General features: G+C 41.5%; 1 protein-coding gene across 1 annotated transcript; it reads right to left on the bottom strand.

Annotated features, from left to right (window-relative positions):
• On the bottom strand, nt 1-20,097 carry canx (calnexin). The gene is made up of 15 exons (XM_022764497.1): nt 20,022-20,097; nt 13,238-13,462; nt 12,602-12,675; nt 11,406-11,464; nt 11,158-11,299; nt 10,989-11,070; nt 10,673-10,865; nt 10,367-10,556; nt 9,723-9,836; nt 9,464-9,620; nt 9,133-9,348; nt 7,160-7,279; nt 4,163-4,277; nt 3,950-4,068; nt 1-3,645 (listed from the first exon to the last, which is right to left on the bottom strand). The coding sequence occupies exons 2-15, from the start codon at nt 13,457-13,459 to the stop codon at nt 3,586-3,588; spliced, it is 1,863 nt and encodes a 620-aa protein (XP_022620218.1). The 5' UTR covers nt 13,460-13,462; nt 20,022-20,097; the 3' UTR covers nt 1-3,585.
• Between the last annotated feature and the right edge of the window lie 105 nt (nt 20,098-20,202).

The following is a 20,202-nucleotide window of genomic DNA, read 5'->3' as shown; positions in this document are numbered from 1 at the left end:
TTCAGTTTCCATTCAGCCTTTTTATTCATCAAAACAAATGTTGACTGCGTGTCCACACTCACACATCAGGCTCCATCATCACAGTATTTCTATTCAAAGCTGGACCGTCCTGTGGCGTGTCAGCAGGTCCACCTCTCTACATAGTGTGTACATCAGAAACAGGCTGGGCCGACCAATTAGTTCAACACAAAGTCAACAAAATAATAAAAAGTTAATTGTTACAGAGTCATGTAAAATCTCACCAGCAGATACAGTGTTCAGTCTACAGTCTGTTAGCTACAGGCAGCTTCAGCCGGACACGACCAGAGGGAACAAACAATCAGAGAGTAAAGGAGGAGAGAGAGAGAGAGGGAGAGAGAGAGAGAGACAGAGAGAGAGACAGAGAGAGAGAGAGAGAGAGGATGACTGAAACATGAGTCCTCGATGGGAAGGTAACGCTGCTGCTGGAGGAGACTCATCCTAAAACCCAAAACACTGGATTTACAGCAGAGGAAAAAAAACAGACTAAAAGCAACAGAGTTTACAGCCAAAACCAAACAACTGCAGCTTGTGTTTACCCGAAGAAGAGGAGGGAAAATAAAAGGTTAAATAAAGGTCACCTGGACATGGAAGCGGGGACCTCCGGTTTACCTCAAGGCCCCGAATCTGAATTCACCGACAAAAACCTCAGACTCTACAAACTGCCTTCGACCAGTCAGTCGACCTGCCGATCACCTGACTCACATCAACAGGAAACAGACGTTTAGAGGATGGAAAACTGAAGTCTGACAACGACAGAAACAGACACATCAACAGTCACCTCATGGATACAAGACTAATGCAGGTGCGTTTCTTTTCCACACACACACCTGTTTTATTTCACTCGGTCACAGTGAAGTAAAGTTGGACAGAAAACCATCGTGTTTTTTTTTTTTCATAATGAACAAACAGGAACACAGACGTCGTCTTTACACTCAAAGATCATGGAAGAATTTTTCACGTTTTTTATTCAAGAACTGAAAAGTGGAAATTTCATCCTGATGGTGGAGCTGGAGGGAAGGTCAGGAGGTCGACTGATCAGTAAACCATGTTCATCAATAGTTTCCCGTCGATGGACTGACCGTTTAGTTTGAACAGCAGCCTCTTTACAACCACATCTTACTGTGTTATAAACCCTTCACTACACGTTTATATACTGACTGTAAAGGTGAAGACAAAATGTCGTTCGGACGGACAAACAGGAAATCAAGCGATTCTCATTCAGAGTTTTTACGTCTGGAACTGTTTCTCAGCCCGACGTCGAGGCGATGGCGGCCGCGACTCATCAGCAGCAGATGGAAACACAACCTCATCTTTGAAGTCTGCTCAAGTGTGATCACATGACCCAGGTCTGAAGCTTCTGAGCCTGAGGTCATGTGATTACAGCTGAGCACACTCCAGTCCTCAGATGAAGAGCATGAGATGTGGTGAAAGCTGAAAGTAAGTGGACCTTGAGTTCAGATATTTTGTCTAAAGTAGAGGTTAAGAATGAACATCAAGCTCAAGTGCCAACTCTTTTAAACATGGGGCAGAACTCCGGCCTGGATCCAGGATTCATGTCGGAGGACGTCGGTGATCGGCGGAGGTTTGATAGAGGTGTGACAGAGGTGTGACAGAGGTGTGACAGAGGTGTGACAGAGGTGTAGCAGGTGGACAGGTGTTGAGGTTAAGCGCCTGAGTTTTTCCCCTTTAGTGCCTTTTTCTTTTCATATGGGGTTGATGAAAGAGGGACCGAGTGTCTGTCCATCTGCCGACACAAGTTTTCAGCCGCAACAAACACGACAGCAGCCGATTCCTCTGACTGAAGGAGGTTCTACTGTGAACGTCATCAACCACACGTGTCGATGTGAAACTGATCCAGGACCAGGAAACTCTCACATCCTGCCAACCTGATGGACAGAGGCAGGAACTGAGCTGCTGTCACGTTTGTTTGGACTGAAATCACACAAAGAAGAAAAGATGGAGGGAGGGTGAAGCAGATAAAATCTACTGTCACCATCTTGTGTCTCTGACCTGTTGAAAGTTTGTTCTGACAAATAAAAAGAAGTTTCATCTGCTGCTGCGTCGCCGCGCTGACGCCACAGTTCTGAACGAGAACCGGTCCGACCAGATCCACCTCCGCTAACCAACAGCTGACACCTGCAACTGACAACAGCTGTTCCTGAACGCATCACCACAAGTCACAACAACATACACTGACCTTCCTCTGACCTCTGACCTTCCCTGCTGCCATCAGGACAATAACACACATCAAAAACACTGAGGAGACAAAACGTCAGCGAACGTCCGTCACAACAACATCATGAGAAGAAGAAGAAGAAAGAAAAGTTCATGTCAGCCGGAGTGTTCTCATCTCACTTCTTGAAACATCAGCACGCTAACTGAAAAGTTGTGGCTTTCTTTAAGGATGCTAGCAGGCTAATTTACAGACTCCTGGAAGACGAAGAAGTCGGCTGTTAGTGGGTTAAGATCATCGCTAGTTACTTAGATTATCTGAGGACTTGTTAGCAGCCTGTTGATGATGCTCTGCTACTTTAACCTGTAGTCAAGTAGGCTAATTAGCAACACGTCACTGTTGTCGCTAACAAGCTATTTCAGCTGGTAAATTAGACAGTGGTTGGCAAATTAGAGAGAAGTTTAGCGGGCTAACTAGCAGCCTGCTGGTGGGATCATTGGGTTGTTAGATAAATCTGATACTAGTCTCCACACTGTTGGTTAGTTATCTGTCTGTCAGGAGACTAGTTAACAAGCTGTTTACAGGTGATTGACCAGGTGTCATGGCAGCACTTCCTGGATTGTTTGGAGGTTTATCTTGACTTTTCTTTCAGTAGCTTGATTGGAGGATAATGCTAACGCATTAGCAGCCTGTTAGCAGCCCGAACAGGACCATGAGAGCCAGACGTTCTGCCTGTCTGGAGAGGAATTTACAAACTGTTTACAGGCTGTTTAAGGCCTTACTTGACTGTCTGATTCTCCAGCTGCTGGTGGGCTGTTTACTCTACTGAGAGGCCTGTTAGCAGGCCATTCAACATCTTACTGTAGGTTGATTTACTGGCTGTTTGCAGGATGATCCCGACAGCTGAAGCCTAATGATGTGACTGCTGGTCGGCTGCTTCAGGTTGTAGGATGACTAGTAGAGTCACATTTCCCCCTGTCAGCAGACTCACTAACAAACTGTTTACACGCTGTTTAACGGGCCGTTGGTCGGGCACGGCTCTTGCTAGCGGGGTGGCGGCAGGCGGCGATCAGGACAGGAGACGTTGGTCTCGTGGGTTTGAGTCTGCTCAGGTGTTGTTAAGGAATGATGCAGGAAGTTTTAGTTAATCTCAGTTAATCTCCTTTAATCTAACTCAGTCCTGTTCATACTGGAATCATCATCATCATCATCATCATCATCATCAGGCGTCCATATCTTATTTAGTTTCCTGTCGGCTTCGCTGCTTCCATGGGATCCATTTAGGCTTCATCACCTCGGAGCAAGGGTAGAAGAAGAGGAGGAAGAAGGGGGGGCGGGGGAATTTTAGGGGAGTGGGGGGTGTTGAGGTCAGGGCTTTGGATTCAGAGATATCAGTCCCTTCTGACCTTCCTGTTCCTGGGAGATCTCCGCAGAATGTCGTCCTCCGACTTCTGCAGAGGAAACGACCACAGTCAGCTCACTTTAATGTGACACAGTGCATCATGGGATTGTTAGCAGCTGCTTTAGTTTTCTTTAATCAAATAAAATTATTTAATCCAAGGAAAATTTAAATGTAAGAATCTTTTAAAGAAAAGAGATGATCTATGTCAACACTTTTATATTTTATAAGAATATATGTCAACTTTCCTTCTATTTGTCAGAAGAAGAAGGAGAAAGAAAAGCTTCTTATTAGAAACAAAACTGAGAAAATTCAACATGTCAGAACCTTGACTGAAACTAAAAATGTCTCCTCACCTCATCTGCTGCTGCATCCTTCTCTTCATCCTGCTCTTCATCCTTCTCTTCGTCCTTCTCTTCATCCTTCTCTGCTTCCTCTTCCTCTGCAGGACTTTCCTCTCCCTCGCTCTTCTCTCCTGCAGCTGAAACAGAAAACGTTGGATCAGTCAGACGGACGGAGACAGAAGAAGCAGCTTTCCTCTGAATTCCAGACATCACACCCACCTGGACTGCTCTTCTCCGCCTCTTCAGCCTCCTCTTCCTCCTCCCCCTCCTCCTCCTCCTTCACGTCGGGCTGAGGTGCGTCCGTCTTCTTGTACTCTGCCGGCGTCGCTGGACTCTTCTTCTGCAGGACAAACAGGAAACGGGTCAGTTTGACTTTAACGTCAAACACAGAAAACCTTCAGCTCATGAACAAGAGGTTTTCCAAACTCTAACACCACAACAAAATCATCTGGAAAAGAGTGACTAATAATTATAAACTATCTAAATATATTTAATAACATCTTTAATTATTATTTCTGTGAATAAACTTGCTCTCAGACTCTTGAAGCTGCAGACTGATGATAAATACTTCAGCCTCCCTCTCTGTATCCACCTGTTCTGTTCCTTGCATGAATCACTTCCTGTTAAACAGCCTATGTTTGATTGATCTTCAGTGGGAAAGTCAGAGGCCACGCCCCCTCAGAGGAAGGAGGCTGGACATACGAGTCAGGTCGAGTAGATCTGAGGTTTATAGATTCTGGATCCAGCTGATTCTGCTCATCGACTGGATCTGATCAAATCCAGGTGACACTTCACCTCTGAAAACCTCTGTCCTCGACTCAGATTAAGATGTACATTTCATTATAGATATAATATGACCGGTCAGCTCTCCGGCCAATCAGAGAGCTTGTTAAATCCCATGACCAATGGGATTGTTTAACCTGGTTTTACCACTGAAGGTCTAGAGTGTCAGAGAGAGGCTGACAGGAGAAGCTAAATGGCTAAGCTAATCGATTAGCTAACAGCATTTTCAATTAGAATTACTAAATATATTTATAAATGGTTTATTTAATGATGTTTTATTTTTAAATCCATTTTTAAATCTGACGCATTTATTGATGATTAATCGTTTATCTATAAATTCTTTTTACAATTCCTGTTTTTAATTTCTATTAAAAACTGAAATTAAGGAAATGCTTCATTAAAAATGCAATAATTGTAGGAAGTTGAAGTTGGTGCAAGTTGTAGGTAAACATGGTCGCACGCTCTCCTTCCTGAGTTATAGCACTGAATAATTTGACCTCTGACCTTTTGGATATAAACTGTCATCACTTGATTTTATCCTGAGACATTTGAGTTAAATTGTGTCAGAATTAGTAAATGAAGTCGTGAGTTATGGTTGAAAACGTGTCATGAGGTCACACCGACCTTGACCTTTGACCTTTAGCCACCAAAGTCTAATCAGTTCACCCTTGAGTCCTGGTGAATGTTTGTGGCAAAAGTTCCCTGAAGGCGTTACTGAGATATCACGTTCAGGAGACGGACAGACGCTCTGAAAACAAAACGGCCGCTGCTCTGACCGTCGCCGGCGCGGAGGAATAAAAAAAAGGAGTCATTGATTAATCGACTCTTTCAGGACTCGATGAGCAGAATTTGATCAACGACGATTCAAATAAACTCCAGTTCAAACTTTTCCTCCAACATGTGTTTGACCTTTGACCTTCATGAACACAGGGTCTTCAGCTCTACACTACAGAACCACAGAGACACAGGACAGGCACAGAGAGACCGACAGACAGGACACTGAGGACACAGCTACTCTAACGGGCAGCGGCAGTCACCGGGCCTGAGGAGGCGGCGGCGGCGGCGGCGGAGGAGGAGGCGGCGTGGCGTCCAGCTTCCTTAAACTCTTCCTGTAAGTTGGTGAGACTCAACTGACCCTGAGCTGATCCTGACGACCTCTGTGGACAGTCACACACATCAGACTGAGACGTCAGCACTGACAACAGGCTGCATGATGGGTAATGATGGGATCCAGTCCGTCCCTTTGACTAAGAGCCACGCTTCTCTATTATGTTGTAACATGTTGTCTGTGTTTGAATCACTGATATGTTATACATATGTTATTACACCTGGACTGCACTGATGTCATATTTATATTTGTCTTTATATTATTGTGAAGAGATAAAACACAGAATTAAATTTAACACCAACCCAAGATTTCAGTGAGAACCAGAACAGAGATTATTTTCCAACAGCAGGAATTTACTCACATTTCTATCTTTTGTGTCGCTGCAGAAGAAGAATTCCTTTAACATGAAACCTTCCCCAAACAGAATGCAGTTGTTTTAACAGATGTTTTATAATCTTGGCATCTTATATATTTTAAATTCTATTTTAAAGTTTTATTTTTATTACAATTTTGCAATGTTATTGTTAATTATTCGTAAATTAATGTTCATGTTCTTATGTTTTTCATGTTCATTCAGGAGATTTCTATCTCAGCGTGATTTACTGGAATAAATAAATAAATAAATAAATAAATAAAAGGTTAAATAAATAAAAATAATAATATTATTAATTAATCACTAGATACGACCTGGATGAGCAGCAGGAAATGAATGGATGGATAAACAGATGGAAAGAGTAACCAATTAAATATTGACGTATTTATTTAAGATCCACATTAGACCAGAGATCTGGAGGAACACAACTGGAGTTTATCCAGTTTTTGTTAAAAAGATATATAAATATAAATTTGATATGTGATCCATAAAAGGCAGCTCATGTGTCCAATGTCTGATATTTATGAATTATCTAATTATATAGAAAAATACAGACTCTCAATGTAGTTTACTAGAAACGCTAAACCTTAAGTTTAATATTCACGTGTTTGGGAACATTTAAGATCTTTGTGAATGAAAACTGAGACCAACGTCTTTGGTTTTGTTTTTTTTTTTAAACTGAAATCCGACTTTGGAAAACCTGCAGGAATCCTGTGAAGTGTGTGTGAAGTGTGTGTGAAGTGTGTGTTCACAGGTAAACAAGTTCAGGAACAACATGTAGAGAAATCAGTGAAACTTTAGATCGACTCATGTTTATAACCGTGTGTATAACGGTGTTTCAGTGGAATTAAGACAGTCTGACTAAAGTCACTGCAGTGTGTGTGAGTGTGTGTATGTGTATGTGTATGTATGTGTGTGTGTGTGTGTGTGTGTGTGTGTGTGTGTGTGTGTGTGTTACCTTGCCGGTGCAGCAGAACACGATGATGAGGACGAGCGGTAACGCCACGGTGAGGACGTAGACGACCCAGAGCCAGGGACGCTCCTCTGCAGCGCTCAGCATCTGAGCTGCCAGACCAGGCTGCAACAACAAACAAACAAACAAACAAACATGAGAGGAAACATTAGTAAACAACAACAACAACAACAACAACAACAACAACAACAACATGAGACAAACAACACAACACTTCAGTTAAAGAGCGTCACTGACTGTCTCCAGCCTGTGGACCGGTCAGTTAACGAGACGCTGCCGCTGCTGGAGAGATCAAGTATTTAAAGTTTTTTATTTTTCACATGTTGTGAGCAGCAGGAACTAAAGCTCAGAGTGCAGCAGGTGGAGGTGGAGCTGGTGTTATGAGCCTGCTACAGAGGGATAAAATGTCCCTGTGAGCTGTGTGATTCAAGTGTTAGTTAATAATGATTTTAAAAATAAGAGGAAGTGGAGTAAAGTGAGGTCACTGACAGAGAGCTGACAGCCAATAGCAGAGCTGCTAATGAATCCATCACAGACCTGTGTAAATGAACAAGTAAGTTTTTAGTTCCTGTCTTTGTTTAATGCTGAAAATCTTTTACTGATGAACATTAAAGTGTTCGTAGTTCGTAGTTGATTCGGATAAAGTTTGAGCTTTCACTTTAGAAGCTGCTGCTTCTTGGATATTTGTATGAGAAGAGATTGTGAAAGTGTCACAGTCTAAACTTGGATAAAACACGCAGTGTTCCTTTAAGGAAACCAACTATGACTAGAGTTTAAAGTCATAATAACAGCTTTAGTAATCTGAGTGTCCCTGAACGCAGCATCTGTCTGTTAAAACGAGTGAACCTTCCTGCTCTGAGTCAAACTGTCCCAGGTGGTTTCTCTTATTAACATCACAACATCTATTTCTGTCCCACTCAGAGACTCCGCCTCCTCCAGAGGATTACATCATCACTGAGAGTCAAAACAAACATGTCACGTTTCATGACAGAGAGAAACTCAGGACGTTACATTTAACCAGAGCGAGCGAAAACGGTTATTGTTTTTTAAACTGACCTCAACGAATTCATTCATTCATGAATAAAGTTTAAATGAACTTCCGACGTTTCATCAGAGTCCAGAACCAGATCCAGAGATCTGATCCAGAGAGCCGACACATTTACACTTTTTATCACTTTAAGTCTCTGTCCGGTTTATCACCTTCTTATACTTTAGACCTGATCCTCGAGCTAAACTCTGTCATCCGTCCCAAAGCCTCGAGGAGATCAGGCTCCAGTTTAAAACACACCTGTATAAAGCAGCTTCTAATTCTTGACTTCAATGTTTTTATCTTTGGTTTCTATTTCTGGTTTCATTTTCTTCAAACACCAGCTGGTTGGACTTATGTGAACTATATTTTGTACTAAAAAAATCTTTTTGATTTCAGTTGAATGTTGTTTTTCTTCTTTTTATTATGAGGTGATTTTTGTTGGTCTTGTACCAAACAAACAATATCCCTTTAACATCTGCAGAATATGACCTGTAGGTCGGAGCGTCTCTGTAGCTCCACAACACTGATGGTGCTAACAATGCTAACGCTAACAATACACAACAATGCAACACATTTTACCTTCATCTAAAGAAACTGCAGCTGCTGTGATTGATTGAACTTGGATATATTGAGATTCTGATAATTGTGCAGCTCTATTTCGTACCAAAGAAGTACAAGTGTGATCTGGAGGTGGTTGGATATTTAATTTTCTTGTTGGTAAAACAACATCTGGTTGGGGAGTCTTCCTGGTCGGCTCGCTCTCATTGGCTCCTGCAGGTTTCTGCTGGATATTCCTTCACACCTCAGGATTTCAACAGTCTGTAACATAATGCCTGTCGCCTCCTCACACTACAGGATCATATGGGCAGATAATCAGCTGATGACCCTCCACTGTGGGACCAGCATGACTCCATCAGTCTGGACTCACCTCAGCGGCGCCCTCTGCTGCCTTCTTCAGCCCCCAGCCGTCGGTGGCCCAGCGCTCGGCCGTGCTGCGGTCATTGGTGATGAAGAAGTTGTCGAAGAAGATGTCGGAAGTCATGGACCAGAGCTCCAGTCCCACGGCGCTGAATGGAGTCATTCTGAACGGGTGCAGGTCCTCGAAGAACGCCGGGTTGGAGATCTTCCTTGGTTTCCAGACGCCCTGAGAACACGAAGAGTCCGAGGTCAGGATCTCAGGAGAACCACCGCCACTCAAAACACGCTGCAACAGAACAGGTAGTCACAGTCACCTGACTAAACACGGGGCGGGAACTCACCTGGTAGTTGGGGTTGTCGATCATCGGGGGCTTCCACTTGCCCTTGTAGCTGGGGTTGTCGATCATCGGTCGTTTCCAGGGGCCGCAGCCAGGGGCCGTCTCACAGGCGGGGTTCGGGATCTGAGGGGCCTCCCATTCGCCGTCCATGTCCTCGTCCCTAAAAAAGGACAGGAGACACAGAGGGACAGTTACCAGGACGACCCAGGAGAACAGAGTCTGCAGTTTGATTGACGAGCTGAACCTGAATCTGAGACCGTACCAGTCTTCAGGTTTGACGGCGTCAGGGTCTCCGATGTACTCGGGCTCGTCATCCAACCAGCCGTCTGGTTTCACTGCGTCTTCATCTGGAATCTGAGCAGGAGCGTCCTCGTCCCTGAACATCAACATACAGAAATAATAACATCTATAAACACAGAGAACAAACCAGGAAATAAACTACTCTGATCTCATGAGTTGTTCATCATGTGATTGAGACGTTTGAAAATAAGTTTAAAGTTCAGGTTCCAGATTCTCAAAGTGAAGATGTGTTTTAAATCTAATATCGATCATCAGTAGATCATGTTCATTAAAGAATATACACTCTGACCTTTAACTGCTATGAACTAATTCTTACAGCTGTTTTCTCTCTGTGATGTCACACAGTCACAAACTGTTTGATCTGAGGTCTTAAACTTTTTCATTAGGAAACATTTTCAAATATGAAACAATAATTTTATATTTTCATCTCAAAGATTTTCTTTGAGTCACAATTATTTTATTTGTTTACACGGAGATTTAACAGTAATACTACTTTTATCAATACTGATTATCGATCCGGTTCTTTAACAGGACTCTCATCATCACACTCTCTTATCGACCCGGTTCTTGAAAGTTCTCTCAGCTCTTGGTTCTGTCGGCACTGACCAGTCCTCGGGCTTGGCGGCGTCCGGGTCCTGGATCTTGGGCCTCTCGTCCCAGTCCTCGGGTTTCTGGTCGTCGGGGTCCTCGATCTCAGCGGGGGGGTTCACAGCGGGGGTCATGTCTGTCAGCAGGCTGCCGCTGTTCACCACCGTCTGGTCCACCAGCACCTCGAAGGTGTTGTCAGGGTTCACCACTGGGGGGCGACACAGAGCGGTTACACACCTGGACTGTTGATAGTGTGTGTTACCCTGCGTGTACAGGTGTGTGCAGGTGTGTGTGCAGGTGTGTGTGCAGGTGCACACAAATTACCCAGTGTGTACAGGTGTGTCTTCTTGTCGGTGTAGTACGTCCTGAGGTCAGCGTCTGGTTTCTTGGCGTGTTTTTCTTCGTACTCTCCAGTTTTGGGGTTTTTGTGTCTGAAGATGAAGTGAAGTTTATAATCTTCTCCACATTTATCAGGTCCGAACATGATGGTGTACGGAGTCTTATCCACAAACTGGTCCTGGAGACACACGCACACACACACACACACACACACACACACGGATCAGCTGTGGAAGAGGTGCAGGTGGGAAACAGACAGGTGTATTCAAGGTGTGTGTGAGATGAGCAGAGTCACACTGACCAGGTCGAGGTCAGGAGTCTGAGTCAGCAGTTTGACGTAGGCGCCGCCGCAGTCGATACCTGACTGGAAGTTCACCTCATACCTGAACACACACACACACACACAAAATCAGAAACAGTTCAGGAACACCTGGACCAGTGTCAGAGGACAGGTGAGCGTCTGGTCTTACTGGATGATGAGGGGTTTGGTGTCAAAGATGAACGGTCGCAGCATCTGGGCGGAGATGGCGTGATGTTTGGCTTTGGACTTCAGGACAAGACCTTTATCACCGGGCAGCTTACTGTCCTTCATCTCCTCCACGGCCCATTTACCTGTCAACAACGACATCATCATTTACCTGTTGGATGCATGTGTTCCTCAGTACGGTGGCCTTTTGAGGACACCTCTCTTCATGTCAGTATCTTCATCGGGACCTACCATCATACTTGGCGATCTCTTCATCGGCGTCTTCCTTCTTGGCGTTGGACTGAACCCACCTGAAACCAGCAGACAGGTAAGTTACCAACACACCTGTCGTGTTGGTCATAGACCAGTCTGATGTTATTCAGACTGTTTCACAAAAATAAATAATAATAATAACAATAATAATGATGATAAGATCAATGTTACCATGGTAACAATCAATGACACCTGCACTGAGCAGCAGCACCCAACAACAAAAACAGGGAAACATGGCTCCTAATTTGAGCAACGAGAAGAGACAGTTTTTAGAGACGGCAGCCATTTTGTTTTTTTCTTCTTATTGTTTCACTCTTCAAAGTAAAACTTCCTGTAACTGTTGAATTCTTACTAAACATGTTCTGATGAGGGTAAACGAAGCTGAGTGGATGGATGTGGTTCCTCAGTCGCCCTTTTTTTTATTATGAAAAAAGTCTTAATTTACCCAGAATTCTTTGTACCAGTCTGGTTTAAGACTAAAACTAAAGTGGTTTTGTGCAGCAGATGAATTCAGACTCAGTCGATCTGAAGTCTGTTTGTTTTATTTAAGAGTTAAAGTCTGACTTTGTTTTAATAAATCACATCAACGTCGCACTGAAAGTATCAACAGGTCTTCTCTCCATCACTGCAGCTCGATGAAACCTCACAGTTTCCTCCACAAAATGAAAAGAAGAAGAAGATTTCAGTCGTGTCCGGTGTTCAACAATCAGTCGATCAATCGAATGACAGAATTAATCTGAAACTATTCTAATAATAGATTCTTTTTTTTTTTTTTTAAATGTTAAATATTTGATGGTTTCTGTAACAGACCGATTTATTTTTTATTAAGTTCATGATAATTTAAGTTCATAAGGTAATTAAAAAGGATTACAAATTGAATGAATAGGATATTAAAAGGGTAACATTGAGAAAGGTTTGTTTAAAATAATAAAATGATAGTAAAGGTTTTGTTTTATTTTGAAGAGTAAGAGTCACATGACCAGAGTCATGAGGCGCACACGGTTTTATATTTGATTTATATTTGTGTATGATTTCGTTCACATGTTTAATACGGACGACGAGTTTCAACTTTGATGTTTTTATTTTTGTAGTTTTCACGGCGTCTTCTAATAAATGTTGAAAAGACATTTACAGACTTAATCTGTAGATTAAATTAAATCATCACTTGTGCTCACCCGTCAAGTGTCCCCCGGTCAAAAGACTCAGCAAAGAAATGTTCCCCCATCGGCTCTGGAGCCTTGTAGGTCACCTGCACACAAAGAGGCAGAAGAAGAAGAAGTTACAGAACATGAATTTAAACTTATTTTCTTTCCAGTCTCAGAAAATATTGCAGGTGTGTTCACTGTTATCTTGTGCAACTTTCACTTTAGTAAATGTTTAATCGCTTTAATTAAAAATCACAAACACAAACATCTGCATAAATAATTCTGTCTCTACAACAAAGTCAACATTTACAGAAAACATTTGTTTATTTAACGTTCAGGATTAATTATAAAATACGCTGTTTTTTGTGGTTCCTGGTGTGAAAGCAGGTCAGTGGATCAGCAGGTCAAACACACTCCTTACTGAGCTGGTTAATCAGTAACAGGGTGGTGGGGAGTGGGGAGTGGGGTGTGTGTGTGTGTGTGTGTGTGTGTGTGTGTGTGTGTGTGTGTGTGTGTGTGTGTGTGAGTGTGTGTGTGTGTGTGGAGGGGGGTGTCATCTGAGTAAAAGTCAGTTCTGAAAATCTGCATGAACTAATTTTCTGCTTCTTAAAACTCATCACATGTATAAATAACTTAAATAACCGTCGTCCAATCAGCTCGTCTTACCTTGGGTGTGGGAGGAGTTTTAGGAGCAGGTGGAGCTTCATCCTGCAGGTCGCCCTCCAGCTCCTCCTCGGCTCCGGCCAAACCCAGATCCAGCTCGTCTTCCACATCCACATCGTCGTCCAGACCGTCATCCACAAGATCCTGGGCCCGAGAGACGGGGGCCAAACCGAGGCAGAGGAGGCCCACCGCCAGAAGAACGAACAACCCAACCCTCTGATCCATAGTCTGAGGAGGAGGAGGAGGAGGAGGAGTGAGAACACACCTGGTCCAAAAGTCTGACCAGGTAAACTGATGTCACAGCAGCCAACAGGAAGTACGCGTATCAAAATGTTTGGATCTGTTGGACCAGAATCCTGATCCTGATCTCTGCTGTGTTTAACGAGCTGCTATCAGCTGATTGTTTCTCTGGAGACGAGTTTCCACTTTAGAGTGATGCGTCTTCACTCACAACATGATTTATTTTTTTTGTGTCACTGGTTGTGTGTGGTTATCAACACACACACACTCTGCAGGTTGTCAACCTGTGTCTCCCTGCCATCCATCCACCTCCATGACGACCAACCAGCACTCACCGGACATGCAAACATAGCTCTGTTCACCTTAATGAGATTACACCCCGAGGGATTACTGCAGCACCCCTCAACACACACACACACACACACACACACACACACACACACACACTTTGCTCTGTACATAAACACTGGAGTCTGCAGGTTACTCATTACACCAACACACACATGTTCAGACCCTGTGTTTACAGGTAAATTAAGAGAAGAGGTGCACCCTGGGAGTTTAACGGTCGGTAACAATAACATAATTATCTGTTGATGCAGTAACGTGACGTTTGTGACGACAATAAATGATTAATCAAAAAAATAACAGATGAATCGATAATAATCGTTAGTTACAGCCCTGCTTCACATTATTATTGTAATTAACTGAAAGATCTTTATTTGGAACAATAATTAAAACTTTAATGGATCAGCCATTAATATATTGAATATCCCTAAAGTACAGATCTGTCAGGTCTAAGATAGTCTAAGTTTCTGAAGCAGGAGCTGAATCTGACCGATGATTTGAGCGTTAGATTATCATATTATATATTGTTATATTATGATATTTTTCACTTAAAAATGATTTTGACAGTATAATAATTAAGTAATTAAAACATATTTATTAAACTAATCTTAAATACAGGATGTGATGAGCTCACATCTGTGATTCCTACAAATGATGCAGCTCTTTTAAAACCATCATATTACATATATATATATATATATATATATATGTTTTTATTATTTATTTATTATACATACATCACATCCGCACTGAATATACAAAATGTGCCGATAATGCACTTTCAAAATCAGCAGCACCACAGACTTCTGTAGGTAATTACTCTCTACTCTGATTGGTTCAAAGAAAATATTTTGTCTAAATCAAAAGAGCAGCACGAGAAACTACAAACATACGGAACTGTAAAAAAATTAAAAATATCTGTAAATGTTAAAAAATAAAATAAAATAAAGAAACCCTGATCCTCAGTCTGAGCATTTTAACCTGCTACACATCTGACGCAGCAGACCGCCACGCTAATCAGATTAACCTGCAGCAGGATTAGCATGCTTGGCTAACAGCCTGGGAGCGTAGTGACGAGTGTGACCACCAGCAGCACTAGCTTTTAGCTTAGCATCAAAGCCGTCTGGTGCCCACGTGGCGTTTGAAGGAATTAGCGGCAGAAACAGAGGAAACCTCGAGGTGGTGGAGTAATCTATATTTCTAGAATAAAATTTTCTGAAATGTCGATCAGGAATATGACGCAAACAGAAAACTGTACAGATTCAAACACACCTGAAGGAATAATCAGAAAATGAACGACTACACTGATAACCAATGTTTTAAATCAGAACTGCTCTTGTTCACACTCTCTTGAATTGTGTTTTATGTGCAAATAAAATAAATGAGTGAAGTTTTATGTTGGATCCATGACATGAAGAACTGAGGCTGTTTGAGAGCAGCACCACCCATGTTAGAGAGGTGTCCCTAATAAACTGATCACAGAGTGCAGAGCGTCAGTTTTAAAAACAGCTGATCACTGTAGTTTTTATAAAACAAACAGGAAATAGTGAAGTTGTTGGGGACTATTTTCTGCAGCAGATTAATCCACATTTGGTGCTGTAGTGAGTGTGTGAAGCAGCAGGACAGTGTATGTGTGTGACAGTCTAAATGAACTACAGTGTGTGTCTCCATGGTGATGGAGGAACATGTCACCCAGAGTAGGCGTATTGATCATTGATTAGCTCTGTGACAGAGCCACACCACGGTTTCCCTGCAGCCTGGAGGAGTAATAAGCTTCTAGACCGACTCTGATTGGCTGATAAGACAACAGACTGTCTTATTCTGTGGAGTGAAACCAGCTGAAGTCACTGTTCTCCACCCAGACTGACAGCAGCACCATGAGGGGGGGGGGTTAATCTGATATTAGAGTCCAGGCTGCGGGACATCTGCTCCCTCTGATTCACTGTCCGATAACGACGCTGGTCTCTCACTGCGACCTTCTGAAAACTGACTGAGATATAATATCAAATATGGAAACACTAACAGAAGCTGAAACGGACGGTTACGCTCATTATACATTCATCTGTTTCTATTAATTATTTGGTAGGGAGCACGATACGCAAAAACAAAAGAAGAAAAAAAGTCATATTGCAATTTCAGTTTGGAATGATTGTTTTTGCATTTGATTTTCAATATAAATATATATATATTTTTTTACATTAATGTTTTTCATTTTAGACCAATGCTTTGAACATGTTTTTATGTTAATTTTATACGTCATTTCTTGTATGAAAGGTGCAATACAAATAAAGTTTATTCTTATTATTTTTGTTATTAAATATTATGAAGATGTGATTTTTGTTGCTCTTGTTCCAAACAATCATGTTACTTTACATCTGGAGAATATGATCTGTAGGTCAGGGCGTCTCTGTAGCTCCACAACGCTTCATTTATGATCTGTTTTTACCTTTCACTTGGCCACATTGTAATAATGATTGTATTTTGATTCATTTTGCAGCTCTTGTATTTGCTCAATGAAAAAAAAATACGAAATGTCTGTCCAAGTTGACGTCCTCAAATTTCCTGTTTTCATTCCACAGTTCAAAAACTAAATCTAGAGTTCACACCGAATTAAACAGAAAAAAGAAAAGCAGCAAATACTAATTAACAAAAATGTCATTTTTTAAAATTAAACTAATGAAATGATCCAGTATTAAGTTTTCTCTCAATCATCTAATTGATCGGCTAATTGTTTAAACTCTGTTAATACGCCACAATTAGCACCAATGTTTAACTCGTTTTTATTCTTTGATTAGAGAAAAGACTTTGATACTGAGATAATTTTGGATTTCCTCTTTTGTGCTAAAATAAAGTTCCATTGTTTATTTTCTTTTATCTATTATTACAAGGTATGGTGAAATAAATTATATGATGGCATCACTACAGAAAGGTTCTTATATTGAGATATTTACATGTTTGAGAGTCTTCAAAGCGAGTGAACATCTGCTCGTCACGTTAAACAGCAGAATCAACCTTTATCAGCCTGCATCAGTTAACCCATCACCACAGCGACAGGACGGGCAGGTTACTGTTTAAACAGCTAAACTGTGAGGACACGTCTTCCTGTGTGAAGTCACAAATATAAACACTGAATAACTGACTGTGTTTTCCAGCTGCAAATGTGTCACTGACTTTGAAACGACCCCAGGAGTGAAAAAAAACAAAAACATAATGCATCATGATGTTGCAGCCTTAAACAATAAATAATTAAGATTAAATCTACAATGTGTAACAAAGAAAAGTATTTAAATTCTTCTTTTGTCTCTTCCTGTAAAGTGTCAAAGCGATGTACAGAACTCAGTCAGGATCCAATTCTTCTTCATTACTGACATTTTAATAATCATAATAATAAACAGGTTTTATATTCAGTTGAGACTAAAATATTTAAAATAAACTAAATATTAACTAAATATTTGTCACAATGAACAAACACGAGGGGAAAAAACAAAAACTACATCTTTAGTAAATTAAAAAACTGTTGTTGTGTATTTGAATTAATAGCTAAATGTTATTTATACATGAAACACTCAACTGATTTACATATTCTTTGATCATTATTTATCAAAATCAATAAATGGTGTCTGCATTTGTTATCCAGTTACATCTATTCATGGATTTATCAGTGACCATTGACTAAACTACAGATTTTACTGTAACTAGCATTGACAGTGACGTTAGCTGGAAGTTATGGATATGAGAACTTTAATTATGATAATTATGATGTTTTTAGTGTTAAAATAAAAGGAGAAAATCTGCAGTGTGCTACCATCTAGTGTTTTACATGTTCACTCTGCTGCTCATTATAAACTCAGTCGTTAACAGGAGTGTAAGAGCAGAGCCGGTTCCTCCGGGTGTTGGTCCCACACCTGCTGAGAGAAACCAGCAGGTTGAACCGGTCTGGCTGCTTCACCTGAGAGACTGAATCAAGCATCAGGTAATGGACTAAAGACAGCCCCTTTAATAACTGATAAACCCGGTTCTGACTTTAAGAGCTTTGGTAAGAAATTAATGTTGCAGTGAGATTAAACAGAAATGAAACTATACGGTCAACAATTATTTATCAAGTACATTAACTTTGCTATATCACATTTCTGTCAGCGCTTCCCAGCTACAGCAGGAATTCATAGTAATACTCAATTAACGTGACATGACCTGGACACATGTATGGATTGCTGAACAGGCCTATGGGCCCCGAGGGGTCAGGGGGTCCCCGGGGCCAGAGCCTCTGTGTGAAGAGACCAGTAATATTTCTAGTTTGAAAGTCACAGAGCTCAGTTAAAAGACTACAGAGACACAAGACCACCACAAAGAGACAGGAAACAACAACAAAGAGACAGGATACAACCACAAAGAGACAGGATACAACAACAAAGAGACAGGATACAACCACAAAGAGACAGGAAACAACCACAAAGAGACAGGAAACAACAACAAAGAGACAGGATACAACCACAAAGAGACAGGAAACAACAACAAAGAGACAGGATACAACCACAAAGAGACAGGAAACAACAACAAAGAGACAGGAAACAACCACAAAGAGACACAAAACCACAAACGTTTCATTCGGCCTGGTCACACCATCACATCACCCTGACTGAATGATGAAGTGAGGCGAAATGCATCACTCTGGGGTCTGGGAACTTGTAATCGACACTTGGCATTATATCAATAATTAATTAAAATAATCCCACACTGGTCAATGAGTAAATTAATCATTAATTGCTGCCACATCAACAGCTAAATTCCTTGTTCCATTAAGATGCTTCCATTCCATCAGTTCAAACATTTAACCAATCCAGAACAGTTTCTTATATTTATTATGTAAAACAAAGCCTCAGAATCAAAAGCTGCATTATTCCAGCCAAAGGAAATATTCTACATGTTTTGTGCATCTGAAATAATCGATTATCCGAAGGCACTAAATCACCAGCTGGAAATTGATTAATCATCTTAGTCTGTGCAGTTTCTCCACTGATAAGATCTGCTGCTTTTCTCTGGTTTATATCATTGTAAACTGAATATCTCTTGGTTTTTGGCTGTTGGTCAGAAAAGATAAGACGTTTGAAGACGTCACTTTGGACGCCAATATTTTACCATTGTCCTTTTTTAAGCAAAAATGCCAAACATGCTGGTTCCAGACTCGCAAATGTGATAACTTATAGTTTTTCCTGTGTCATATATGATAATAAAATGATAATCTTTGACTTTTGGACTATTAATGAAACAAAAATAAGACATCAAAATACCTCATCCTGAATTATAACATCGACTTTTCATGACATTTTATAGACCAATAATGAGATTAAGTTGCAGCCCTACTTTAATATAAAGCTCACATACATTTTCTCCACCTGTAGTGGAATATAATCACAGTGTGGTGTTCCCACTTTCACCTAAGTGATGTGAATGTTTCTTCCTTCACTGGTTGCAGACCCGCAGCTTTTAACCCATATCTGTGTAAGATGATGGGCAGATATATTTGAATATTTCAGGTTATTCACTACAATTTTCAATAAACATTTAAGTAGCTTAATATTTGGTTGTACAAATGCAGGACTAATGACGTTGGCATGCTAACTGACCCCTGACACACACTCATTCATTATATTTTAACAGTTAGTCCTTTACAAAGCCCCGTTTTAACATGTCAACTGCAAATCATATTCTTCATCAGTTCATTAAGCTCTTTAAAGTGTCCCGATATGAAAACAACCCCCCTTCCTTACACACACGGCTGATTCAGCTATCTTAGCTTAGCTTAGCTGCGATGCTATGACGAAACACTGCCAGTGGAGGGGCTGGGACGAGTTAACTTCAGCTTTCTCACAGAAAACACAACCGGAGTTTCTGTCAGACACAGTAAGTCATGTGAACAAGTATAGTTTCATTTTTAACGTGTGAGTAAATGAAGTGTTATAACAGGCCACAGCGGGCTAACTGGCTAGCTGAATTCACCTGTGGTTAATTAGCTTCAGTTAGCCACTCAGCGCAGTGCTAACAGCATGCAGGAGGCACGTAGCTTTATTTTTAACGGCTAAAACGGACATTATCTAAATAATTAAAGTACGGACAGTATAAATAAACCCGCATTCCCCAGAAACGGGCGCTCTCCGCCCGTGTTCCCCGGTAAAAAGTGACATTTATCGGTCTCTTTACTCACCTCCGGCTCTCCGATCTGACCGCCTGGGAACTGCTGAGGAGGATCACGTGGGATAATGGGAGGCTGAACCCGCCGATCCCCGACGCTGATTGGTCGCCAAGAGCGAATGTTTGACGTTTCCTGTCAACTGTCAGGAGCTGATTGGCCGAGAGGAAATCTCAGTCGAACCGGAGAGTGCCCG

This window comes from Seriola dumerili, unplaced genomic scaffold (assembly GCF_002260705.1).
Source record: "Seriola dumerili isolate Sdu_G_001 unplaced genomic scaffold, Sdu_1.0 BDQW01000544.1, whole genome shotgun sequence".
Taxonomy (NCBI): domain Eukaryota; kingdom Metazoa; phylum Chordata; class Actinopteri; order Carangiformes; family Carangidae; genus Seriola; species Seriola dumerili.
Note: the sequence above shows the minus strand (reverse complement) of the source record. Positions and strands in the feature narration are given on the sequence as shown.

Excerpts from the sequence above, each read along its gene's own strand:
- canx (XM_022764497.1), bottom strand. The coding sequence starts at position 13,459 with ATGGATCAGAGGGTTGGGTTGTTCGTTCTTCTGGCGGTGGGCCTCCTC. Across the intron at positions 4,278-7,159 it reads TGTTCTGCTGCACCGGCAAG|AAGAAGAGTCCAGCGACGCC; the intron begins GTAACACACACA and ends TTTGTCCTGCAG. Across the intron at positions 4,069-4,162 it reads TGAAGAGGCGGAGAAGAGCA|GAGAGAAGAGCGAGGGAGAG; the intron begins GTCCAGGTGGGT and ends TTTCAGCTGCAG.